The sequence below is a fragment of the Trachypithecus francoisi genome, unplaced genomic scaffold (genome assembly GCF_009764315.1).
Source record: "Trachypithecus francoisi isolate TF-2019V2 unplaced genomic scaffold, Tfra_2.0 Lachesis_group20, whole genome shotgun sequence".
In the NCBI taxonomy this organism is placed as follows: Eukaryota; Metazoa; Chordata; class Mammalia; order Primates; family Cercopithecidae; genus Trachypithecus; species Trachypithecus francoisi.
The window spans coordinates 36,847,372-36,875,089 of record NW_022681466.1 but is presented as its reverse complement, the minus strand read 5'-3'; the positions used below and the strand labels follow the sequence as shown (position 1 = coordinate 36,875,089).

The following is a 27,718-nucleotide window of genomic DNA, read 5'->3' as shown; positions in this document are numbered from 1 at the left end:
GTACAACAGTACTGGATAGTATAATGCTTCCTGTTTATTTTAATGTAATTTTTAACCCAATAGAATTAAATATGCATTAAATTGCTTTTTATTTCACTCTGTAGTAAATATTTTTTCATAGAAGTCAACAGGGAAAAGTGTTCTATTGTTATAGTTAGTAAGAAATCCCGATATAAACATTTAAAAGAGCTTCTCTACTAGAGGAAAATCTTTTCAACAGAAGACCCTGCTTCAAACAAAACAAGGCTACTAGTTAAAGGGCCATTGAGGTTGGGGTGGGGGGTGGGAAACAGAGGGAAAATATGTTTAAACTGAGGTCCTAGTGAAAAACCAAAAACATTACCAAAAAAACCCCACATACACACAAAACCTATTAAAACTAAAAATTAAATCTACCGATCAAAAAACAGTAAACATAAAGTAAGTCTAGGGGCTTATGTTTTAACTGCACATAGTAAGCACTTCACAGTTGTCAGCAATTTCCTAAGAATCACACATGGTTTTATACACAACCTTGAAATGGCAACATTATTAAGTTTTAATACATATAAGCAAAAGTATACAAACATTTCCTAAACAACCAAACCAAAACAAATAAAAGTCTGGACTTCATACGATGCAATCCAAGTTTCTCTGAGAAAATGCAAGTTTCTGATGCAAGACAACATGCAGAAAATTAAAACGAAACATATGAGGCAGAAAAGGAGTTATTACGCACATACAAATCATTTTTTAAAAGATATTTTTTAAACCAGGCGTGGTGATGTCCGCTTGTAATCCCAGCTACTTGGGAGGCTGAGGTGGGAGCATCACTTGAACCCAAATGATCAAGACACCTTAAGCAACATAGCAAGATGCCTACCTAAAAAAAGCAAAAAAGATCCTAATTTTTTACTACACTCCAAGATAAATTTTGGGTGAATTTTAAAAAGTTAAATACTAGAAATATGAAGTCATAAGTTAGAATTATTTTTCAGATATACATAAGAGTAAAAATGTAAAACTTCAGAAGTGAAACAGAAACACAATTGGCAGATCTGACTTACATACAAATTTTTAACTCATACACGTTAAAAGCAGCAATACAAAACAAATAGCAATGTTAAACTAACTGGAGAAAATACTTGCAGCAAATTAGTGAAATAGCTGATTAAATTCAAGGTACTTATTAAATTCTACACAATAATTTTTTTTTTCTAAGAGACAGATTCTTGCTCTGTCACCCAGGCTGGAGTGCAGTAATCATAACTCCCTGTAGCCTTGAACTCCCTGGCTCAAGTGATTCTCTTGCCTCAGCCTCTCAAGCAGCTAGGACTACATGCACTTGCCACCATGCTCAGCTAATTTCAAAAAATATTCTGTAGAGACAGCGTCTCACTACATTGCCTAGGCTAGTCTCGAACTCTTGCATCAAGTAATCCTCCCACCTTGGCCTCCCAAACTCCTGGGATTACAGGTGTGAGCCAGCGTGCATAGCCTACAAAATAATTTTTTTTTTTTTTTTCTGAGACAGAGTTTCACTCTTGTGTCCCAGGCTGGATTGCAATGGCCCGGTCTCAGTTCACTGTAACCTCCATCTCCTGGGTTCAAGCAATTCTCCTGTCTCAGCCTCTAGCCAGAAACTTAAAGAAAAAAATTATAAAAATTACAAAAAAAAATTTAAATGTTTAAACAAACACATCTTTAAGAACTAAAATGATGACAACAACAAAGGACAAAAGACAATGAAATAATGAGGAAATACAACTGCCAAAAATGGGAAAGGTTCTACTTTGAAACCAATCCAAAAAAATACCAATTAAAACAAGCTACCATTTTAGATTGCCCAATTAGCAAAGAATTTTTTGCAAATGATAATACCAAATGGTGAAAGGGTTTTAGTAAATTAACACTCAGATTCCACTTTCAAAAAATTATTTGAGGCCAGATACAGTGGCTCACGCCTGTAATCCCAACACTTTGGGAGGCCGAGGCAGGCAGATCACTTGAAGTCAGAAGTTCAAGACCAGCATGGGCAACATGGCAAAACCCTGTCTCTACAAAAAAATACAAAAAAAATTAGCTGGGCATGGTGGTGCTCACCTGTAATCCCAGTCACTCAGGAGGCTGAGGTAGAAGGATCCCTTAAGCCCGAGAGGTCGAGGCTGCAGTGAGTTGTGATCACACCACTATACTCCAGCGTGACTGACAGAGTGAAATGCTCCTGTCTCAAAAAAAAAAAAAAAAAAAAGAAAAGAGAAAAAAATACATTTTGAGCAGCAAGGTGTGGTGGCTCAATGCCTGTAATCCCAGCAACCGGGAGGCGGAGGCAAGAGTGTCCCTTGAGGCCAGGAGTTTGGGATCAGCCTGAGCAACATAGCAAGATCCCTAAAAAAATTAAAGGTAGCTAGGCATGGTGGCTCATGCCTATAATCCCAGCACTTTGAGAGGCCAAGGCTGGAAGATCACTTGAGACCAGGAGTTTAAGACTATCCTGGACAACACAGTGAGACCCCCATCTCTACAATAAAAATAAAAAATGTGGCCAGGCACAGTGGCTCACTCCTGTAATCCCAGCACTATGGGAAGTTGAGGTGGGAAGGTTGCTTGAGACCAGGAGTTCAAGATCAGCTTGGGCAATATGGCGAGACCTTGTCTCTACAAAAACCTTAAAAAAAAAATTAGACAAGCGTAGTGACATGCACCGGTAGTCCCAGCTACTCAGAAGGCTGAGGCAGGAGAATCTCACTTGAGCTGGGAGGCGGAAGTCGCAGTGAGCCGAGATTGCACCAGTACACTTCAGCCTGCGTGACAGAGCAAGACCATCTTGGAAGAGGAGGGGAGGGGAGAGGAGGGTAAGGGAGGGGAGGGGGAGGCAGAGAGAGAGAGAGAAAGAAAGAAAAAAGTATAAAAGCTAAGAGTTCTTAAAAATTTAAAAGTAAGAGCAGAAAACCAAAGATCAATAGTAAAACTGGAAGATCATGTTGAAGCAATCTCCCAAAAAGTAGTAAAATAACAAAGACGAAAAAATGTGGCCAAGGTGGGAGGATCACTTGAGACCAGGAGTTTAAGACCAGCCTGGGCAACATAGCAAGAACCTGTCTCTATTATATGTAATTTTAAAACTAAAAAGCCTATTAAAAAAAGAAGAAGAAAAGTAAGAAAAAATTAGCCGGGCGTGGTGGCTCATGCCTGTAATCTCAGCACTTTGGGAGGCTGAGGTGGGCGGATCATGAGGTCAGGAGATTGAGATCATCCTGGCTAACACGGTGAAACCCCGTCTCTACCAAAAATATTTTTAAAAAATTAGCCGGGCGTGGTGGCGGGCGCCTGTAGTCCCAGCTACTTTGGAGGCTGAGGCAGGAGAATGGCGTGATCCCAGGAGGCAGAGCTTGCAGTGAGCCAAGATCGTACCACTGCACTCTAACCTGAGCAAAGAGTGAGACTCCGTCTCAAAAAAAAAAAAAGAAAAAAGAAAAATTTGAAGATCCATCCAGGAAGTCTAACATCGAAATAAAGAAGCTTCAGAAAAAAGAAAATGTAAAAAGAAAATTATTAAATAACTAAAGAAAATTTCCCAGAACTGAAGGACATTGGCCTTACATTACAGGAACCCATTTATACATGCAAAAAGATGAAAACAGAGCCATACCAAAGGGTATCATAAGCCAAGTACAGTGCCTTACACCTATAATCCAAGCACTTTGAGAGCTGAGATAGGAGAATCGCTTGAACCCAGGAGTTCAACACCAGCCTGGGCAACACAGTGAGACTTCCATCTCTACAAGACAAAACAAAACAAAACAAAAAATTAGGTAGGTATAGTGGCACACACCTGTAGTCCCAGCTACTTAGGAGGCTGAGGTGACAGGATCGCTGGGGCCCAGGAGGTAGAAGCTGCAGTAAGCCATGACTGCACCACAGCACTCCAACCTAGACAACAGAGCAAGACCCTGTCTCTAAATAAATTAATTAATTTAATTAAGGGCATCATTGTGAAATTCCAGAATATCTACAAACTTCTAGAAACAGAAACAAATAAGTGCAAAAATCAGAATGGTACTGGATACCTCAACAGCAACATGAGAAGCTAGATTAAAAATGAAGCAATACCTTTTTAAAACTCTGAAGAAAAATGATTTCTAACTTAAAATTAACTCAGAAAAATGGTATTTCCAGACTTATGAATCTCAAAATAAATTACCTCACAAAAACGCTTTCTCAAAAAGTTCTTGGAGGAAATCATCTACCAAAATGAGATACAATGTAGAAAGCAGAAGGTAGGGAATACAGACAACAAACGAAGTAGTACAGGAGAATCCCCAAGATAAAGTTAAGGAAATTCACAGGAGTCTAACTATGGGACAGATTCAGAGTCCAAACAGTCCAGTTTGAAGCCAGTAAAAACGACACGAGACATTAGAAGAAACCGCTAATAAGTCATAGTCTTGAAAGGAGACTTAGGCAAGTGAGTGTTTAGGGTTGAATTAGTGATAAACACTTAGAATACTAAGCAAACACAAATAAAATCACAGTCATTAGCTCCAAGGAAAAGAAACATTGTGCTAGAAAAGTAATCAAAACTTACTACCTAATTTCAGCTGTGAATCCTATGCATATGCTTATAATAAGGTAAACATTTAACAGTTATCTAACTAAAATTACCATATAACTATTGCAGTAGGATGAAGTAACAGGGAGAGGGGAAGGGGAAGTGGTTAAGGTGGAAGGAAGGGAGAGACAATTAAGTTCTCATGCTCAGAAGAGGGAAGTCAACACATAATGCTAAAACTGAAAAATCAAGACCAAATATCAAAGATCAACTAAAAGAATATAAAGTGGTCTCCTCTAAGAGAAGGAAAATGCCAAGGAAGATTAGGGAGCTGGTTATCATTTAACAAATCCTGTTCAAGCTATTTAATACTTTAAACTACAGTCATGTATCACAAATGACGGGAATGCATCGTTAGGTGATTTCGTCACGGTGCAGACATCATCATGTTTACACAAACTTAGATGGTACAACCTACTACACACCTAGGCTATATGGGATGGCCTAGTACTCCTAGGCTACAAACCTATACAGCACATTAGTGTGCTGAATATTGGAGGCAACTGTAACATAGTATTTGTGTACCTAAACATATCTAAACATAGAAAAGGTACAGTAAAAATGTAGTCTAAAAGATAAAAAATGTCCAGGTATGGTGGCTCACGCCTGTAATCCCAGAACTTTCGAAGACCAAGGTGGGAGAATCACTTGAGGCTAGGGGTTTGAGACCAGTCTGGACAACACAGTAAGACCCCGCTCTCTACATTAAAAAAAAAAAAATTGCCAGGCTTGGTGGCATGTGCCTCCAAGCTACTAAGAACATCGAGGCAGGAGGATAACTTGAGCCCTTGAGCCCAAGAGGTCCAGGCTGCAGTGAGCTATGATTATACCACTCCAGGCTGGGTGGCAGAGTGAGATCCTGTCTGAAAAAAAAAAAAAAAGAGAGAGATTAAAAAAATAGTTCACCTAGGCTGGGCTTGGTGACTCACACCTACAATCTCAGAGCTTTGGGAGGCCAAGGCAGGAGGACTTGAGCCCCGGAGTTCAAGAATAGCCTGGCTAACATAGCAAGGTCTCTACAAAACATAAAAAACAAAAAATCAGCCAGGTATGGTGGCATGCACCTGTAGTCCCAGCTACTCTACAGGCTCAGGTGGGAAGATAGCTAGAGGCTAAAGTGGGAGAGAATCTCTTGAGCCCAGGAGCTTGAGGTTACAGTAAGCCATGATCACACCACTTCAATCTACTGGGTGACTGAATAAGACCCTGTCTCAAGACAAAAATAATTTAAAAAAAAAAAAAAAAAGGTACACCTAAATAGGGCACTTACCATGAATAGAGCTTGCAGGATAAGTTGCTCTGGGTGAGTCAGTGAGAGACATAGGGGTGAGTGAATGTCAAAGGCCTAGCCCTAGGACATTACCGTGGAGCACTGCAGTAGATTTTATAAACACTGTGCAATTCGGCTACACCAAATTTACTAATTTTTTCTTCAATAACAAATTAATTGTAGCTTACTGGGGGTTTTTTTGTTTTGTTTTGTTTTGTTTTGTTTTTTGAGGCAGAGTCTCGCTCTGTCGCCGGGACTGGAGTGCAGTGGCCGGATCTCAGCTCACTGCAAGCTCCGCCTCCCGGATTTACGCCATTCTCCTGCCTCAGCCTCCCAAGTAGCTGGGACTACAGGTGCCCGCCACCTCGCCCGGCTAGTTTTTTTTTTTTTTTTTTTTGTATTTTTAGTACAGACGGGGTTTCACCGTGTTAGCCAGGATGGTCTCGATCTCCCGACCTCGTGATCCGCCCGTCTCGGCCTCCCAAAGTGCTGGGATTACAGGCTTGAGCCACTGCGCCCGGCCTTTTTTTTTTTTTTTTTTTTTTGAGACCGAATCTTGCTTTGTCACCCAGGCTGGAGCACAGTGGCACGATCTTGGCTCACTGCAACCTGCACCTCCTGGGTTCAAGCAATTCTCGTGCCTCAGAGTTAGCCTCCTGAGTAGCTAGGATTACAGGCGTGCACCACCACAACTGGCTAATTTTTGTATATTTTAGGAGAGACAGCGTTTCGCCATGTTAGCCAGGCTGGTCTCAAACTCCTGGCCTCAAATGATCCACCTGCCTTGTCCTCCCAGAGTGCTGGGTTACAAGCGTGAGCCACCATGCCAAGCCAGCTTACTGTAACTTTTTTACTTCATAAACTTTTAAATTTAACTTGTTGACTCTTATAATAACTTACCTTAAAACACATTGTACAGTGTCCAAAAATATTTTTTCTTTATATCTTTATCCTACAAGTTTTTACTATTCATGTTTTATTTTCCTTTTTAAGCTTTCTTGTTAAAAATGAAGACATACATTTTGGGAGGCCGAGGTGGGCGTATCATCTGAGGTCACAAGTTCGAGTCTAACCTGGCCAACATGGCAAAACCCCATCTCTACTAAAAATACAAAAATTAGCTGGGTGTGGTGGCATGCACCTGTAATCCCAGCTATTTGGGAGGCTGAAGCAGGAGAATCGCTTGAACCGGGGAGGCGGAGGTTGCAGGGAGCAGAGATCACACCACTGCACTCTAGCCTCAGGAACAGAGTGAGACCCTGTCTCCAAAAAAAAAAAAAACAGACAGACATAAACACACACCTTAGCCTAGGCCTACACAGCATCAAGATCATCAATATCACTGTCTTCCACCTTCACATATTGTCCCACTGGAAAGTCTTCAGGGCAGTAATACACATGGAGCTGTCATCTTCTATGACAGTAATGCCTTCTTCTGAAATACCTCCTAAAGGACTTGCCTAAGGCTATTACAGTTAAGTTTTGTTTTGTTTTGAGACAGAGTCTTACTCTGTCTCCCAGGCTGGAAGAGTGCAGCAGAGTGATCAAGGCTCACCCCAGCCTGAACCTCCTAAGCTCAAGTGATCCTACCACTTCAGCCTCCTGAGTAGCTAGGACCACAGGTGCGTGCCTAATTTTTGTATTTTTTGTAGAGACAGGTTTTCACCATGTTGCCCAGGCTGTTCTCAAACTCCCGGGCTCAAGCAACTCACCCACCTTGGCCTCCCAAAATGCTGGGATTACAGGTGTGAGCCACCACATTCAGCCAATTTTTATTTAAATAAATAAAAGGAGTATACTCTAAAATAATGATTAAAGGTATAGTATAGTAAATGACTACATAAAAAAAGGAAAAAGCAAAAAAAAGTAAATGGCTACAATGTCACTAAGCAACAGGAATTTTTCAGCTCTACTATAATCTTATGGATTACAGTTGTGTATGCAGTCCCTCGTTAACCAAAACATCATTATGCAGCACATGACTGTATAGGTATGTATAACATTGATAGAAACAGACACCTCAGAAAAAACAAGATGCCAAATGTTATGTGCATTATGATTAAAACAATACTAAACATTAATTTGAAAAAAGAGTAAGAGCAAATAATTAGATGTGTTTGGTGAAAGGATCATAAGTGAAATGTTCTTCCTTTATTTTCCAATCTCTTAGTAATCTTGTTATATTGTTTTTTGTAATATTTACATAAGTTTTACAAAAGTGCTGTTGGTGGCTGGTAGTTGATATTCCTGTTTGTCTTTGTTTATGAAGCTCCCTCCTCTGTGGATACCACGCTTCTTCTTACCCTATATATCTATAACCAACTGTGAGAGCGTATTTAATGTTTCGACAAACATTTTTAAAGGTCACACAGAACAATTATAATTTTTTCCACTGATTATTATGATCCCTTTGAATAGTCTCAGCTAGCATGTCATTTTTACAGTCCCATACTACTATGCAAATTGAGAAATGACTACATATAATATAGATTTACTCTCTATCTTAGTAATTTTAATCTTTATCATTGAGTGCTTAAAGGAACATCTACAATGCACCATAAACCATATAGCAGAACGTTAGGATTTTCACTATAAAACCAAACACATCATATATGCACACCCATTAAGTACAAACAATACATACTAAATTATCTCTTTAGTTAACACTATTTTTCCTTTTTCTGGTGTTTTGTTGTTGTTTGTTTTTGAGATGGAGTCTTGCACTGTCGCCCAGGCTGGAGTGCAGTGGCGCGATCTTGGCTCACTGCAACCTCCGCCTCCTGGGTTCAAGTGATTCTCCTGCCTTAGTCTTCCCAAGTAGCTGGGACTACAGACCCACGCCACCATGCCCAGCTAATTTTTCTTGTATTTTTAGTAGAGACGAGGTTTCACCATGTTGGCCAGGGTGGTCTCGAACTCTTGACCTCAGGTGATCTGCCCGTCTCAGCCTCCCAAAGAGCCGGGATTACAGGTGTGAGCCACTACGCCCGGTCAAATCTTTAATTTCTAAACTAATTTGGAAAGACAGAAAAATTCCTACCTTCCTATGTATGTAATCAAAACACAGTAGTAAAAATATTCATTGCATTTTCACTGTCACTCAGTCTTTTGTCAACTATAATCTAATTTTTTTTAGTTTTTATTTTTAGAGATGGGGTCTCACTCCTGTCGCCCAGGCTGGAATGTAGTGGCACAATCATAGCTCACTGCAGCCTCAAATTTCTGGACTCAAGATATCCTCCAGTCTAAGCTTCCCAAGGAGCTGGGATTACAAATGCAAGCCACTGAGCCCAACTATAATCCGATTTTTTATTTTTATATCTAATTATTATGTAATTTCATATATAATTACACAATATATATTTTATGAAAAGTAAGTTTCTAAGATGAAGAAAATCTAACCCCTTCCATGAGTTCCAGTATCATCTTATTGTAACTACACTAAACTACAATAATAGTTTAATACTAAACATTAATGTTTCTTCAAAATAAGGAAGCTGGCCGGGCGCGGTGGCTCACGCCTGTAATCCCAGCACTTTGGGAGGCCGAGGTGGGCAGATCACAAGGTCAGGAGATCGAGACCATGGCGAAACCCCGTCTCTACTAAAAATACAAAAAAATTAGCCGGGCGCGGTTGCGGGCGCCTGTAGTCCCAGCTACTCAGGAGGCTGAGGCAGGAGAATGGCGTGAACCCGGGAGGCGGAGCTTGCAGTGAGCCAAGATCGCGCCACCGCACTCCAGCCTGGGCGGCAGAGCGAGACTCCGCCTCAAAAAAATAAAAAAATAAAAAAATAAGGAAGCTGATTTTTTTTTTTTTTTTGAGACGGAGTCTCGCTTTGTCGCCCAGGCTGGAGTGCGGTGGCCGGATCTCGGCTCACTGCAAGCTCCGCCTCCCGGGTTTACGCCATTCTCCTGCCTCAGCCTCCCGAGTAGCTGGGACTACAGGCGCCTGTCACCTTGCCCGGCTAGTTTTTTTGTATTTTTTTAGTAGAGACGGGGTTTCACCGTGTTAGCCAGGATGGTCTCGATCTCCTGACTTCGTGATCTGCCCGCCTCGGCCTCCCAAAGTGCTGGGATTAGGAAGCTGATTTTTTAAATAATAAACATTAATTTTAAACACACTATTAAAGTATTAATAATCAAACAAAGCCACTCAATGAAACAACGTTTGAATTTTGGCAAAGTTTTTTCTTTTTTTTTTTTCCTTTTTTTTTTTTTTTTTTGAGACAAAGTCTCACTCTGTCACTCAGGCTGGAGTGCAGTGAGGCAATCTTGGCTCATTGCAACCTGCACCTCCCGGATTCAAGCAATTCTCCTGCCTTAGCCTCCCAAGTAGCTTGGATAACAGGTGCCTGCCACCACGCCCAGCTAATTTTTATATTTTTAGTAGAGACAGGGTTTCACCATGTTGGCCAGGCTGGTCTCGAACTCCTAACTTCAGGTGATCTGCCTGACTCCGCCTCCCAAAGTGTTGGGATTACAGGTTGAGCTACCACAGCTGGTACGAATTTTGGGAAAAATTTTTCATACTAACACATTGGCATATCAGTTATTAGATAAAAGTTTTCTTCCATATATGAAGTTACAAAATGCCACTGCCCCGAGATAAAATCTTCTGAAGAGTTATTAGATGAATGGCTGACATCGAATAAAAATGCACAAAGAACATTGCCATAATAAACTTTTGATATTCACAGGGCTACATTTGAGGGGTACCTAAAAGAAACCTTTTGGCCAATATTTACATCCCCCTTAAACTCACCTACTACTCTCTCTATATATGCCCATTACGATAGGATATCTTTTGAGAACCTGCCTCTAGAAATAAAGTCTTTAAAAATTTTAGACCAGGCACGGGGGTTCACGCCTGTAATCACAGCACTTTGGGAGGCAAAGGCAGGAGGATCTCTTGAGGCCAAGAGTTTGAAACCAGCGTGGGCAACAGAGCAAGACCCCATCTCTACAAAAAATAATAAAAATAAATTTTTAAAGTTTAAAAATACAGCATTTCATTTTAAAAACTGCCTAGAAAAGCAGATTTTAAAACATATAAATGTTACTTGCATCACTAAATACCCCCCAACCTTCAAACAGTCTCTACTCCAATAACATGCATAACAAATAAAGCCTAGGACCTTACAGCAATTGGGTTAAGAAAGGTTAAATTTCAGAATTCATAAAGATAGGAGGCATTTCTCATTCTTATGGTAGAGACTACCTGCTGTCGTCTGTGTACATGCTTACAATAATAAAGGCCAACCTTTTATTAATGTTTGCTAATAAATATCCTTCTGACTTTCCATTCTAGCTAAGATTTGATAATATGGTTGACTCTTCTGTGTTTTCACCACAAGCAACACTGTTACAGATATCATTTCCTCTTAATTTACCCACAGGCTGTTTAAATCATTTGGAAAATTATTTTCAAAGGACTCTATCTGGGGAGGTCTTTTGGGTTTTAGAGTAGGGTTCTTTCTACTCTGGTTTTCCGCAGCTGTGGGGTCAATCTATCAGAATTTCATGGTTGTATCCTTTGCACAATCTGTAACATTGTTTAAGTTCAAAACTACATACATTATTTCATCAAAATTAAAACTTTTGGGCATTAAAAGATCCTATCAAGACCATGAAAGACAACGCACAGATATTAATATATCTGCAACCCACAGAAATATTTGGGAGAAACTATTTGTAAATCACATATCTGATGTGAGAATAATATGCAGAATGTATAAAGAACTACAACTCAACAACAAAAAAGCACACATCTCAATTCAAAAATGGGCAAAGGATTGAATAGACATTTCTCCAAAAAAGACATACAAATGACCAATAGCACATAAAAAGATGCTCATTAGCACTAGCCATTAGGGAACTAAAAATCAAAATCACAATAATACCATGTCACATCCATTAGGATGGTTATTAATTGAAAGAAAACAGAAAATAACAAGTATTGGATAGAGAATATGGAGAAAATGGAAGGAGCACTTGTGCATTGCTGGTGGAAATATAAAATGGTACAGAAGCTGTGGAAACCAGTTTAGCTGTTCCTCAAAAGGTTAAATATAGAATTACCATATGACCCACCAATTCCATTCCTAGGTTTATACCCAAAAGAAGTGAAAGCAGGACTCAAAAAGATATTTGTACACCAAGGTTCACAGCAACATTATTCAAAATAGCCAAAAGATGAAAACAATCCAAACATGTCCCATCAACAGATGGATGTACAAACAAGATGAAGTATATACAAATTACTCAGCCAAAAAAAGAAATTAAATTCTGCTATGTGCTACAACATGGATAAACCTTGAAAATATTATCCTAAGTGAAATAAGATAGGAAAGGTCAAATATTTTATGATTCTACTTACATGAAGTAGGCAAATTCATAAAAATAGAAAGTAGAATAGAGGTTGGCAGGGACTGGGGAAAAAAAGGGATACAGAATTTCTGTTTGGGATGATGAACAACTTCTGGAAATGGATAGTGGTGATGGTTATACAATATTGTGAATATACTTCATGCCATTAATTGTACACTTAATAGTTCAAATGGTAAATGGTATGTTATATCTATATTAGCACAATAAAAATAAAATAAATTGGCAAAGCCAGGGGAAGGTGGGGGAGAGCTATGTACATAACTGAGTTTGTGAAGATCAGACAAAAATTCGCATGAACTATTTTGAAAGTGTTTTACAATAATCCTAATAAGACATAGCTGAAAATATAATACTGATCATGACTAAGCCACATTCCTATTACAGTCAGAAATCATAATTTAGTACAATTTTTTGCTTTCTCAAAGGTACGAGAAAAAGCTGCATATATGTATTTGTATATTAGAAAAATATACCTTTTAGTAAGGGTTTCACAGCAATGCAAATGTCAAAGTAGCACTAGCACAAATTAAGGCAAATAGTTTTTTAACTATTAGGAGGTAACTGTGAAGAACTTGGTAAATGTGAAAACTTTGAAAAGCTGAAAAATCCATCTGTAGTATTTTGACTTCACTCACATAGGGAAATGCACAAACATCTACTACATTCCAGATATAGGGACTCAGGATACTAAGATAAACAGAAAAAGTCTACCATTTCAGTTTAGCTTATCCCTGCCAGGATCACAAGAGGCACTAGTTAAGAACAGACATTTTGGGGGCATTTTCAAATTCTCAAACCGACACAAATACATGAGATGAGCAAAAGTCTTCTAAATTACACTGTAACCTACAATTGTCTATCTTCTAATAAATTCTTCTAACATATAGAGAACTGCTGTGTAGTGCAGTTCTCTGAGACCTGTAATTATAAACTTCAGTCACATTGCTATAAACTTCCAAATTGGGAGTTTGAAATATGAGCCACATGTTACTTAACATTCAGAAGACATATAAATGAAAGCAAAAGGTTATGGCTTAAAAGAAAACTAAATAAGACATAACTATTGATTTTTAAATACCAACATATCACAATCATACAGACACACCAATAACTGTAACCATATGGTTCTCTCAATCATCAAGCATATGCTAAACACCTATTTGTGCTTAAAAGAGTCAAATGTGGTTTTAAAAAAAGGTTACTCTTCAAAAGCAGGTTTCAATCTAGTTGGGAGAGTGAATTAATACACATAAAACATGTTTCATTTACGTACATACGTATGTAAAAATACTCAAATACAAAGGATGCAAACGTAAGAATTCAAAGGAGATAAATAAGTTCAGGAAAGCTCCAAAGAAGGTAAGATTTAGGCAAAGACCAGAAGGATAGACAGAACTGAATGGGAATGAACCCTTCATAATCTAACTTCATCTTGCCTTTCCAACACATTGTACAATACAAAATTATTAGAATAGATAAGAGCAGTCTATGGCCATACCAAACTGAACATGCCCAATCTCATCTGATCTTGGAATAATAAATAAACTAGAAAAAAGGCTGGGTGTGGTGGCTCATGCCTGTAATCCCAGCACTTTGGGAGGTCGAGGTGGGCAGATCTCTTGAACTGAAGAGTTCAAGACCAGCCTGGGCAACATAGCAAAACCCAATCTCTACAAAAAACACAAAAATTAATGGGGCATAGTGGTGCACACCTGTAGTCCCAGCTACTAGGGAAGCTGAAATAGGAGAACTGCTAGACCCTGGGGGGTTGAGGCTGCAGTAAGCAGTGAATGTGCCACTGCACTCCAGCCTGGGTGGCATAAAAAAGTCATTCCACATAAGAGAAACCACAGAAATATGAAATAAGAAGAGCATACTAATTAGTCCACTTAGTGCTTATTGTAAAGAGGTTAAATATTTTACACAGGAATACATTTCAAATTATATAAATTACACAGGAGAAAAAAGGCTCCAAAAATTGCATGGAATTTTGACATGACTTTACAATGTACTCTATTTATAACCACTACTCATTTGCTATTTGAGAGAAATGTCTCAGAACCAGTTAAACCAAGGCTCACTTTCAAAACCAGTTGGGCACCCAAATTATAACACGAATTAGAAATTTGTGCTTGTCCTTGCATATAAGGCTGTGTTTCATTTTTCCTTCATATTTACTACTGATTGCTTCATGGATTCAGATAATTTTAGAGCCAGGAGGCATTATATATAACCCAAATTTTACATGTTTACATTCCTGAAACATTTGAGTATTTGTATAAATGTCATGAGACAAACAAAATCTACTCTGTAGAAAGCAGTTTACCCAACTATTACTGCTAGTTGTATTCTGTCAGCTTTCTCCTTTAAGGAGAACGCACAGCACTAGGTAGTCCCATTTATTATGTCAACATTTTAATAAGGCCAGGTACTGTAGCCCACACATGTAATCCCAGCACTGTGAGAGGTCAAGGCCAGAAGACTGCCTGAGTTCAGAAGTTCAAGACCAGTCTGGGAAACAACAGTGAGATTCCCGTCACTACAACAAAATAAAAAAATTAGCCAGGTGTGGTGACGCACATCTGGAGTCCCAAATACTTGGGAGGCTGAGATGGAAGGATTGAATGAGCGCAAGAAGTAGAAGCTGCAGTGAGCCATGATCACACAACTGCACTCCAGCTAGGGTGACAGGAGACCCTGTCTCAAAAAAAAAAAGGTCTTTATCTGTTCCTTGGACTATTTGCCTCCTACTCCTCCAATTCATTCTTTATATGTCCAATAGAATAATCTTTGAAATGCACCTCTAGTCATTTTACTCAGATGTTCTTCTTCAGTGGAAGGTACCTATGCCCTATGGTTTGAAGTCAGTTGTTCCAGCATGGCAAGCCCTAGTAGTTTCTATGATTTGGTCCCTGTCTGAACACTGTGTACCCTTGCAAATGTTGCTTTCTAGATCTTGAAATGCTCTGCTTCTCCACAGGTTCCCCCTCTTATCTCTCCTATTACTTACATAAACTGCACAAATCTTACTATATAGCTTGACTGAATTTTTATGGATGCATCCAAGAAATTATCATGCAAAATTAAAATACAGAACATTTCCAGCACCCCAGTAGGCTCTCTCCTGTTCTCTCCCAGTAGTCAATACCAACCCTCAGAGGTCACCACTATTCTTTCACCACAAATTAGTTTTGCCTATTTTTGAACCTCATATACACAGAGTAATGCAGTATTTACTTTTTTTGTGTGTATGTGTGCATGGTGAACTCATTTTTAAGACCAAATTTTATGCATCTTCTCTGTGAAGAAAACCCTGACAAGATTATTAGTGTCTTGAAATTAGGGCCAGTGTATGATTTTTATTTCCAGAGGCTGGCATAGTGAAATAAGCTCACCAACAAACTGGCACATATCTTTCTCCTTGAACTACCTGCCTTGCCAGATCCTTATCCGTCAAAACTAAGCCCAGATGTCAAGTTCTCTCAGAGGCCTCAGCCAGTCAGCACAGTGGCTCATGCCTATAATCCCAATGCTTTAGGAGGTTGAGGCTTGAGGACAGGATTCTGAGACCAGCCTGGGCAACACAGTGTGGCTTCATCTCTGCAAAATTTAAAAAAAATTAGCCAGGTGTAGTGGTGCACACCTGTAGTCCCCACTATTTGGGAGGCCTGAACCACCATGCCCAGCTAACAGTACCATTTTCATAACAAGCCCTGTATTCTCATCTGATTCTAAACTATGTGTATATACCATTGTAATAAAAACAAAAACCAAAAGACTAAGAAAAGAGGGAGGGAAGCATCAGCCATGGAACATAGGAGAAAAAGAGTCTTAGACCAAGAAAAAAAAGTTAATCATAAAATTTAATTTAAAATAACCTGGATTATTTAGAACCAAGATAGAGCTCTGTGTGTTGAATTTTATATAACTCTGTATAACACTGTAAGCAAATAACTTTCCAACTCTAACTTCACATACAGCAGCAGGATAATACCTGTCATCATAAATGAAAAGTACATGAAGGTCATCATATAAAAATGATTATTTCATATAAAAAGTAATATAAAATTATTAAATTTTATATATACCCAAAATAAATTCTCAAGCGTTCATAAATACAATACTTACCCCATACTAATCTCTCAGGAATTTATTTACCAGCTTCAAGTATTTGAACTAAACAGACAAAACTACATACTATAATTAAGACTGCTTATTTTTAACTATCATTTAAAACTTTAAGCACAGGCCGGGTGTGGTGGCTCACGCCTGTAATCTCAGCACTTTGGGAGGCCAAGGCAGGTGGATCACGAGGTCAAGAAATCAAGACTATCCTGGCCAACACGGTGAGACCCCATCTCTATTAAAAATACAAAAATTAGCTGGGCGTGGTGGCTTGTGCCTGTAGTCCCAGCTACTCAGGAGGCTGACGCAGGAGAATTGCTTGAACCCAGGAGGCGGAGGTTGCAGTGAGCCGAGGTCGCACCACTTGCACTGCAGTCTGAGAAGAGAGACAGACATCGTCTCAAAAAAAAAAAAAAACAAAAATGGCCGGGCGCGGTGGCTCAAGCCTGTAATCCCAGCACTTTGGGAGGCCGAGACGGGCAGATCACGACGTCAGGAGATGGAGACCATCCTGGCTAACACGGTGAAACCCCGTCTCTACTAAAAAACACAAAAAAATCTAGCCGGGCAAGGTGGTGGGCGCCTGTAGTCCCAGCTACTCGGGAAGCTGAGGCAGGAGAATGGCATAAACCCAGGAGGCGGAGCTTGCAGTGAGCTGAGATCCGGCCACTGCACTCCAGCCCTGGCGACAGAGTGAGACTCCGTCTCAAAAAAAACAAACAAACAAAAAAAAACTTTAAGCACAAACTTTTTAAAAGCTGCTGAAAGCAAAAGAAATTTTGATGTGGATACATTTAGTATAACTCGATCCCTGTCTTTATGTTTTACCCCCCGACCTTACACACATGAAAGTTCTCCACATCTCGCCATCATTTATACATTTATACATTCATCCAGACATCCAGTATTTACTGAGCACTTAAAATACATTAGACACTGCACCTATCGTGACACTGGGGATTCAGCAACAGACCTGACAATAAACATGATAATTACATATTATGATAAAGGCTGTACACAAACTGTTCAGAATATTGCACAATAGTGATAGACAAATACCACTTCATATGAGGTGATAAAGGAAGGCATCCTTGAGGCCATCTGAGCTGTGGGCATCAGATATGAGACTGAGTCAGACATGTAAAAATTCGTAGTCTTTCCAGGATGAGAGAAAGTGGCAAATGTAAAGGCTGCAAGCCAGAATAGGTTCCAAGAACAAGAAGATGGCTAGTGTAGCTAGTGTATAGGAGGCAAGGGGTAAATTACTACAACTGAGGTTGGAGTTTTAAGTAGGAACCAAATTATTTACAGCCTTGTAGACCATTATAAAGACTACATTTTTAAAAATTAATTATAGACTTTAAAGAAAGGAATAACAAGATCTGATTTGGATTTTAAGAATACACTGACTATGGGAAACTACTGCAGTGTCTTGGAGCAAATGACGGCAGTGGGGACTAAAGTGCAGGCAATTAAGCAGAAGCTAACAGACTAAACTGAATACCAAACTAATAAAACTTGGTGACAGATTCTAACTGGAGATAAGGGGATATGGTCAGAAATGAGAGAAAGGGAGAAACTGAGGATATCTCTAGATTTTTCAGTATAGTACTTGGGTTGCAATAGTGATGCCATTTGCTGTCATGGGAAAGACTAGTGGAGACCTATCTTGATAGAAGGATCTTTTCCATAATGAAATCTCTCCAGACCCTATCACAAGTCATTACCAAAAGGCAACCACAGCAAACGTTAAAAGGCTTTTGTCACAGGATAAGATGCTGGGACAACCAAGCTTCTTCATAGAAATGAAAGACACTGGAGAACTTCCTCTATAAAATCTCATTTTAGCATAGTTTTGCTTTTAATGTAGTCCAGTGTCTAGTATCTCAAGAAACATGTTATAGGCAAGGTTTCAAAACATCAGTTCTCCTGAATCTTATACACAAGATGGCAAAGAGCTTAAGAATTCCCTAGGCCGGGCGCGGTGGCTCACGCTTGTAATCCCAGCACTTTGGGAAGCCGAGGCAGGCGGATAACCTGAGGTTGGGAGTTGGAGAACAGCCTGACCAACACGGAGAAACCCCATCTCTAGTAAAAATACAAAATTAGTCGGATATGGTGTCACCGTGCCTGTAATCCCAGCTACTTGGGGGACTGAGGCAGGAGAATTGCTTGAATCCGGGAGGTGGAGGTTGCAGTGAGCCAAGATTGCACCACTGCACTCCAACCTGGGTGACAGAGCAAGACTCCGTCTCAAAAATAAATACATAGGCCAGGCACAGTGGCTCATGCCTGTAATCTCAGCACTTTGGGAGGCCAACGTAGGTGGATCACTTGAGGTCAGGAGTTCGAGACCAGCCTGGCCAACATAGTAAAACCCTGTCTCTACTAAAAATACAAAAATGAGCCGGGCATGGCGGTAGGTGCCTCCTAGCTACTCGGGAGGCTGACGCATGAGAATAGCTTGAACTCAGGAGGCGGAGGCTGCAGTGAGCCAAGATAGTGCCACTTGCACTCTAGCCTAGGCGACAGAGACTCAGTCTCAAAAAAAAAAAAAAAGAAAAGAAAAAGAAATAAATAAAAACAAATTAAAAAGAGCCTCATGTTAATGAATACTAAATCCCTAATAAAGAGGGGTGTTAATGGAAGGCCTTGAATACTGGTCATCTTTGAATAGATATGTCTTAGGATAGATCGCTGACTATAAAAGAAAATTCTCTTCTATTGCTGCATATCACACACACACAACACAAAATAAACAAACAGAAAGAACAATAAAGGAAACACTTGAAAAGCTAGTTTTTATTAGGCTTTTGTGTCAATAATTAACTACATACCTCTAACTTCCAAGAGTTCTTTATTATTAAATGAGAGGACTTATTGGAATGTAGAAAAGACATGAAATTGCTCAACTTAAACACAAATATGTCATGAGGCCCAGAAAGCAAAAGCAGAGGCATAAACAAGCTCTCAAAAGAGAAGCCATGCTTCCTGGATACAGTATGAAAAGAACTGTCAGTCCCACCTTAATTTTCTCAGTACACTATCCAACTACTAATTTTTAGTCCATAAATAAAAAAAAAAAAAAAAAAAAAATCCCTCCACCACTGCAGCTGTTTAACATTAAAGCTTCTAATTCAAACTCTCAGTATTACTCTAGTGCTGCAAAAACAGATTTTTCTATAGTGACAACAAAAAAAATAACTTCTCTAACTTTTCCAGTGATCCAAGTATATAATCAAGTGTCAAAAATCTTCCCTTTCTCATCCTGAGAAAATATCTGGCTATTGGTTGGGCATCACAATCCCAACTCTAACTTCCTTACACATCTTTCTGGAAGGCAACTCTGAGTGCTGTCACTGTAAAGTCTCACTAAGCACAAAGAGAGACAATGAACAAGAAAAAACAAACAAGAGCTGTCCAGTTTGGTAAATGCGGAGCTCACTAACCAGCAAGTGATGTCACCTCATTTTGCTCATCCCCCAAAATCCAGAGTTCATCAATATATTTATCTCCTCTTTGTCAGTGACACACCAAACTTACGAACTGAAGATTAGTGAGGTGAAAACTGTGAAATTAGTGAAACCATGAGATATGTGAAAACAGCACCTTTGTAACCACTCAGGTGACTATATAAGCAGACTAATTAAAAACTGCCCCATTTTTCTCCTTTACAAATAGTCAGATCTGGCTAGGTATACTTTTAAAAGGCTTAACCGAAACCAACAATTCCAAACTAATGCTAGAAAGTTCACTGGTGAATTTTAAAAATTCATAGGAAGGCAAAATAAGTGCTTTAATAAGGGAGATAAATACTGCATCCCAGAAGGTACTGATTGTGAAATTCAATTTCCATGTATAGAATGATACATTATGCTAAACCAGCTAACATCACATCATAGGTAGTATAAATGTAATGAAATTCTAAGATTAATACTGAGAAATTGGTGAACAAAATCTTAGTTGGGAGTCATTGTTTTAAAGCATCTTAGATTTGGTGGATAAACAAAATGAAAAGTACTAAACTGTCAACTGTTACATGCTTAATTATTCCACTAGTAAACACAACTACCTGTAAGTGACTATATTGAGCATATACTATAAAATGAGCATAGTGCTAATGGCACTTGCAAGCCATCAGAGAAACCATACACACTCTATATTTCCATAGCACTTTCTCCTATAGCACTGCAGCACTTATTATACTGTAAGCTGATCATTTATAAATGATATGCATATATACTACTTTTGAACATATTATGTGCATTATTAAACATATACAAGTTAGAACTATAAACAGAATTTCTAGTATTTTATTCCCATCCTCTATGAATAGGCTTACACTCTTTGATACAACAGCTTACAATGAGATTACCTCCCAATAAACCCATCATAAGTTGAAAATACCATTAAGTCAAAAATGTATTTAACACACCAAATCTACTGAACATCATAACTTAGCCTACCTTAAACATGCTTAGAACACTTACATTAGTATAGTGTTGGACAAAATAACACAGTAATGTGTTGAAAATCTCATGTAATTGGCCGGGCGCGGTGGCTCAAGCCTGTAATCCCAGCACTTTGGGAGGCCGAGACGGGCGGATCACGAGGTCAGGAGATCGAGACCATCCTGGCTAACATGGTGAAACCCCGTCTGTACTAAAAAATACAAAAAAACTAGCCGGGCGAGGTGGCGGGCGCCTGTAGTCCCAGCTACTCGGGAGGCTGAGGTAGGAGAATGGTGTAAACCCGGGAGGCGGAGCTTGCAGTGAGCTGAGTGAGATCCGGCCACTGCACTCCAGCCCGGGTGACAGAGCGAGACTCCGTCTCAAAAAAAAAAAGAAAATCTCATGTAATTTATTAGTGTACTGAAATACGGTTATTAATACTATTATGGTTATTAATACTAAATATTAATACTGTAATGAAATATGCTTTCTATTGAACACATATAGCTTTTGCACCATCGTAAAGTTAAATTCTAAGTCAGGGATTGTCTATATACACTTAGTGGAGATCACTGACCCAAGCTATATGATCCTAGAGAGAGGGGTCTTGGTTATCCATTTCCTTAGTGCCTAATTCACACCCAGCCTTTAGTAAAAATCTGCTGAATTAGTACCCTAGAACTTAAAGTATAAAAAAAAAAAAATCCACTGAATTAATGAGCAAAAGGTCATTTTAAAATATTAATCCATAACATAACTTTTTGACACACTATAGTTCACTCAGCTACTAAGCGCAATATAAATGCCAGATTTTAAAGAAAGGGATTAGAAGAAATTCACCCACTGTATTTTATTACTACAATTTAAAAGTTAAGAATCATTTTAATTCAGCCGATTCTTACACACACACACACACAAACACACACACATCGCCTTATAATCCTGTTTCCAGAAAGACGAAAGGAAGGACAGAGGAGCAGATAAGACAGAAGAATTAAAAAACTGGTAAAGATTTTTAAGATGTCTTAAGAGTTCTGCCGGGCGCGGTGGCTCAAGCCTGTAATCCCAGCACTTTGGGAGGCCGAGATGGGCGGATCACGAGGTCAGGAGATGGAGACCATCCTGGCTAACACGGTGAAACCCCGTCTCTACTAAAAAAAAATACAAAAAACTAGAAAAAAAATACAAAAAACTAGTCGGGCGTGGTGGCGGGCTCCTGTAGTCCCAGCTACTAGGGCGGCTGAGGCAGGAGAATGGCGTAAACTCGGGAGGCGGAGCTTGCAGTGAGCTGAGATCCGGCCACTGCACTCCAGCCTGGGCGACAGAGCGAGACTCCGTCTCAAAAAAAAAAAAAAAGATGTCTTAGAGTTCTAAAAGGATCTAAAATGCAACTCATCTTTCACTGAATGTTTTTTGAATGCTGTGTTCCACACATTTAAAATACACTTTTAAGAATACACAAGACACAAACTTAGATGCAACAAGGAGGTGAAATAAAGAGATGAAGAACATGCTGCTCAAATTTCCAGTATCCACGAAGTACAAGTATACTTCCTTAGAAAACACACGCAATATAAACAAGAATCAAGGCTTTCCTTGTGTTTTACTCAAGATACTTAAGAAAGATAGATTCAAGCCAAAAAATAAAAGCTACCACTAATACATCTCCCTACCAGTGTTTAAATGTACACTTTCAGAAAATGTTAAGGTTTAGACAACTGACAAACAGTCTAGCTAAAATAGCATGCAAAAACCAATCTTCCTAATTTCTAGGTGCTTCTAAAATGTAACTGAAGTCACTAGACTGCCCTTCCACTCAGGCCCAGTGTTATCTGTCATTAACATAACACTTTGTTTCCAAGGCCCCACTTTGCAAGATAAACTGCCTGCAATTCCATGTTTGTATGTGGTAATATATGCCTATTTTTTAAATACTACCTAATCGCATCTAGGCATTATTTAGCGTTCAACAATTTTAAGTTAAGCCAAGGAAACAAGTATTTCAGTAGTTTTGTCAAGCTTGTTTTGCACACACTGGACTAATGTGTGTTTGTCAAATCCTATCTACCCATACCCCCATTCATTTTACACAATATAAACAAGTAGATGAAACCAATGAATGCAGGTTTTAGCAACTACTTATATTATTCAAGTGCCCAAAAGAGGTTCCAAGCCATTTTTAGCTCTATCAAAAGCTTCTGGGACCAGGCACAGTGGCTCACGCCTATAATTCCAGCACTTTGGGAGGCCGAGGCTGGTGGATCACCTGTGGTTGAGAGTTCGAGACCATCCTGGCTAACATGATGAAACCCCGTCTCCATTAAAAATACAAAAAATCAGCCGGACGTGGTGGCATGTGCCTGTAGTCCCAGCTACTCGGGAGGCTGAGGCAGGAGAATGGCCTGAACCCTTAGGCGGAGGCTGCAGTGAGCCGAGATCACGCCATTGCACTCCAGCCCTGCACTCCAGCCCAGGAGACAGACCGAGACTCCATCTCAAAAAAAAAAAAAAAAAGTTTCATAAACTCTTTCTGTAATCTTAAATTCTATATTAAAGTCTGACATTTACTAAACAGTACCATGCTTAAAGAAGGGGGCTTCTGGTTTACATTTAGAAATACAATTTTATCAACTTGCTGCTCTCTTTTGCTTTAATTTTCCTCTAAAGCAAACTGGTAAAACATAAATTCATTCCAATAGTTACAAATAAGCTCTTAACAAATATTTTGCTATCTCTTCAAATACATGTGTTTTAAAATTCAACAGACAGACACTGTATAAGAAACTGAACAAAAACCTTCCAGTCAGATCAGTTTAAAATGCAATTAACTTCATTTGTATTTACAAACGTACAATCTTAGTTTGAAAGGAGATTAAGCAAGCTAGAGCTGAATACAAGTTTAATTTTAGAATTTCTCAATGCCAGGTACATCACTAGTATTCACACCCTCAAACTTAAGAAACACTTCTGAACCTTGAAGCTGTAAATCGGTTTGACTAATGTCCTCTTTCATACCATGTAAGCCATTGCCTAATTGACGCCAGACCTGTCAGGCTCAACAGCATCCCGGAAATGACTAGCCTACTAGAGCTGGAAACACATCAAGAATTTGGAATATTTCTCATATTGGGGCAGAGAAAAAAAGTTCAAGTGAGATTCTCCATAAAAACAATCATTATACTGTTCCACAGAGGAAAAAAAAAAGAAAGACATAAAAGGCATATTTGTGTTATTCTGGTAAATCCACCACCACCAACACATCTCAATTCTGTATCTTACGGTCAGGTGATGGTCAACCGAACTTATCCCTCTTTTTCCTATATACTAACAACAGTTCACTTCTCAAGCCTCATTTTGAATACCTGTCTTTTAATCTAATTTCCATTTTATATCCTTAGCTACTAAAACCACCTGGAACATGGCTGATTTCTTGACTTGGAAACCTGTTAACAATAATGCCTAGCTCCTAATCTTCTTAATGTTTTTTCACTTCTTACCAAGAATATCCATTAAACGTCTAAAAGAAATACAAGCATGCACAGATCTACACACACTGAAATCCCAGTCAGGAAAAATTAAGACATTCCGGCCATAAACTGTGCAACAGACACTTCCAGTTAGCGTGTGCTTTAGTGATCATGGACAGCGGTATCAGAGTGAGTGGTAGGGGGTTGGGGCTGCCAACAATATACTGTGCCTCAGAGCCAATAAGCAGCAGGCCGGGACTGGCAGCCAGGCCAGTCTCTAAAGGGAGCTTTAACACAATATCCGAATGCTGGACTTCCCAATGCCATTTCACGGAGAGGGATGGAGCGAGAACTGGGAATCAAGTGCAGTCAAAGGCGCTGGTCAACGTCGGAGGAGATGAAACCTAAGACAAGGTCTGGTGGCAACGCCAGCTGTCTAGTCTCACCTCAAACACAACTTCATTTCAGATCGTTCTTATCAAAGTCAGCCGCTCAAACGGTGAACGGGGCAGAAGTGGATGGCCACAGTCCCCAAGAGGCAGGCATAGGCCCTCGGAAAAGGCAGGGACTCCCCATATACGAAGGGGCTTCCAGTAGCAGGGAGGAGCGCTTTTCAGCCGCCTCCTCGCCCCCTTCCAGCTAAGCCTGTTAGGAACGAGGTTAGGATGTTATTGGAGGTTTTTACGAAGGAATGATAGGAGAAAATGGCAGTGAAGGATGAGGGGGGCTGGAAGGGCTGGAGCCGCCCAAGAAAACGGGGAGAGGAGGACTTCCCTGGACACATCCAGGACCACAACGCCACCAGGGAGCACGAGCACTGCCCTGCCAACGCCGATCCCGATCCCCCTCTCTCAGGGCAAGCTTCGCCCCTTTCCAAACGGCCCTAATTCCCAAACGCTGCTTCCCACCAGACCTCTCTCCTCCACCATACTCCCCAAGGCCGGCCGCCTTTCCCTTCCGCCTCAGGCGCCCCACGCCCTCAACCTCCCTTCTCCTTCCCAGTCACCCACCCTCCGGGCTGCCCGTCGCTGGCCTCCCAGGCAGCTCGCCCAGACCCCTCCCCCCTCACCTCTCCTCAGCGCCTCCTCGTAGCTGAGGAATCCGATCCGTGACTCCTTGGCACCCATGCTCCCCTCATCCCCTCGGCAGGGGGTCGGAGCCTGATCTCGCCCCCACCCCCCTCCCGCCTTCTCCTCGGCGTCCCTGGGTGACGGTGACGGTGTCGGCGTCCCCCGCCCCCACCTCCCCCCACACTAACAAGTGCGGCTTCTGCCCCGGCGGCTCCTCCCGGTCGCCGCCACCGCCTCCATGCCGAATCACGTGACGCGTTTCCACCCCGCCCCCTTCCCTCCCTCCTACTCCGCCCTTCTCTCTCCTCCCTCCCCTTCCCTCCTCACGCCCTCTTCCCACCCCCGCCGAGGGTCACGGGACCCGAGGCCGGAGACTGTTCCGGGTAATGGCCGCCCAGGGCCGCACGCTCCGCCCCTCCCCAAGCTAACCGCGCGCAGGAGCAGCGGGGAGGGGGACGCATCGTCGCACGTAACGCATCGTCCCACCTTGCCGCCAATCAAAGCCGCGCGCCCCGCCCGGGCGCCTCCGCCGGCGACGGGGGGTGGTGACTTCCGGGGCGCTTGAGGACGCCCCCCGTAACCCGCCCACACGTTTTGGCGTTCGGTGGGTGGGGTCCGAGCAGCTGACGGGTAGTGTGGCAGTGGCTGGGACCCAACATGGAAGACCGCGGAGTCTTAAGGAATGGGGTTCTGAGGGATGCGGCATATGGCTCAGGAGAGAAAGGAGTGGGCAGGCAGGGAACTCCCAACGTTAGGGACGTCTTTGACTGGGCGGGCTTTGTGAAAGGAAAGGAGAATCTCAAGGCTTTCCTGTGACAGAAGAATGCTCACTCCTAGCGGGAAATCCCTGAGGAAAGTGGACCTTGTAACGACGTGGCTCTGCCTTTTCGGGACATCTCGCCCGCCTGGCCCACCTTCTCCGCCTGAGCCTGCCTCTTGTACACATTCTCTGGAAAGCGCTCTACAAAAGGCTTATTCTCTTTCCCAGAGTTTCTGGAGGGCTACAAGGCTTAGCGTTGGGGTCGTTTTAATCTGTGGTAAAACATACGTAACAAAATGTACCATTTTCACCATTTCTAAGTGAGTTCAGTGGCATTAAGAACATTGACATTGTTTTGCGTCCATTGCCACGTCCCATTTCCCACCGTTTTTCATCTTGCAGAAGTGAAACTGTGCCTATTAAATGGTAACTCCCCAATCCCCTTCCCACTGGGGCCCGTGGCAACCCCTGTCCTACTCTTATCAATTTCACTACTCTTAAGTATTTCCTCTGAGTGGAACTCTGCAACCTTTCTCTTTTGTGACTGGCTTATTTCACTTGGCATCGTGCCTTCCAGGTTCATGGTGTGGCAGCATGTGTCTGACTTTCCCAGTTCGCCTCTCCACTTCCCAAAGAATGAAAAGCAGGGATGTGAACAGCTATTCGTGCGCGCGTGTTTATAGCAGCATTATTCACTCATAATTTATAGAGCCAACAAAGGTGAACACAACCTATAGGGAGCCATAAACGGAGAAACCAAATAGGGACTATATGTACAGTGGAATTATTATTTAGTTCCTTGATTTTCAACTCTATTTAGTTTGCTTCAGTTAGTCTTCAACCTAAAAGTAACTGAATAAAGCTTCTGGAAAAGGAAGCAATATTGAAAAAGTAACCATTTGGATTAGATTAGACCCAAGGTGCCGGTTAGGTAATTTAGGGCCAGGGAAAGGTTATTAGTTCCTAATTAGTTCCTAAAACCAACAGATTCTAATATACCCTGTTAGATAAAGAAGGTAATATTCTGTGTTTTTCTTTTTTCTTTTTTCTTTTTTTTTTTTTTTTTTTTTTGAGGTGGAGTTTCACCCATGTTGCCCAGGCTGGAGTGCAATGGTGCGATCTCGGCTCACCACGACCTCCGCCTCTGTGGTTCAAGCGACTCTCCTGCCTCAGCCTCCCGAGTAGTTGGGATTACAGGCATGCGCCACCACCCCCGGCTAATTTTGTATTTTCAGTAGAGACAAGGTTTCTCCATATTCGTCAGGCTTTTCGCGAACTTCCGACCTCAGGTGATCCGCCCGCCTCGGCCTCCCAAAGTGCTGGGATTACAGGCGTGAGCCACCGCGCCCCACCAGTGTTCCGTGTTTTTCTACTCACCTTTCCTGGCAAACCAGATTAGCAACATGGCATTAGTCACAGTGCTGCCCTTTCCAGTTCACTGTGAGGCGGTTAATTTTAAGACCTCAGATTAGCTGCATTACTGAAAGGCCATGAGTCGGGGGGTTGGGAATACATTTCAAAGCCTTTAATTTCCAGGTCATTAGCTCGTTATAGACAGACATCAGGCAAAACACCTCAGTCATCTTCAGCCTGCAGA

At 41.0% G+C, this 27,718-nt stretch overlaps 1 protein-coding gene across 4 annotated transcripts in view; it reads right to left on the bottom strand.

Moving 5' to 3' along the window:
- Window positions 1-25,708, bottom strand: part of USP32 (ubiquitin specific peptidase 32) — a 225,218-nt gene extending 199,510 nt beyond the window's left edge. For 2 of the 4 annotated variants that reach the window (XM_033183779.1, XM_033183781.1), the window contains exon 1: window positions 25,361-25,708. In XM_033183779.1, coding sequence (XP_033039670.1) covers window positions 25,361-25,418 — 58 coding nt within the window. In that variant the 5' untranslated portion in view covers window positions 25,419-25,708. Of the gene's footprint in view, window positions 1-24,737; window positions 24,937-25,360 lie in introns of all 4 variants that reach the window. The other 2 variants (XM_033183782.1, XM_033183780.1) reach the window with 2 other exon arrangements.
- Between the last annotated feature and the right edge of the window lie 2,010 nt (window positions 25,709-27,718).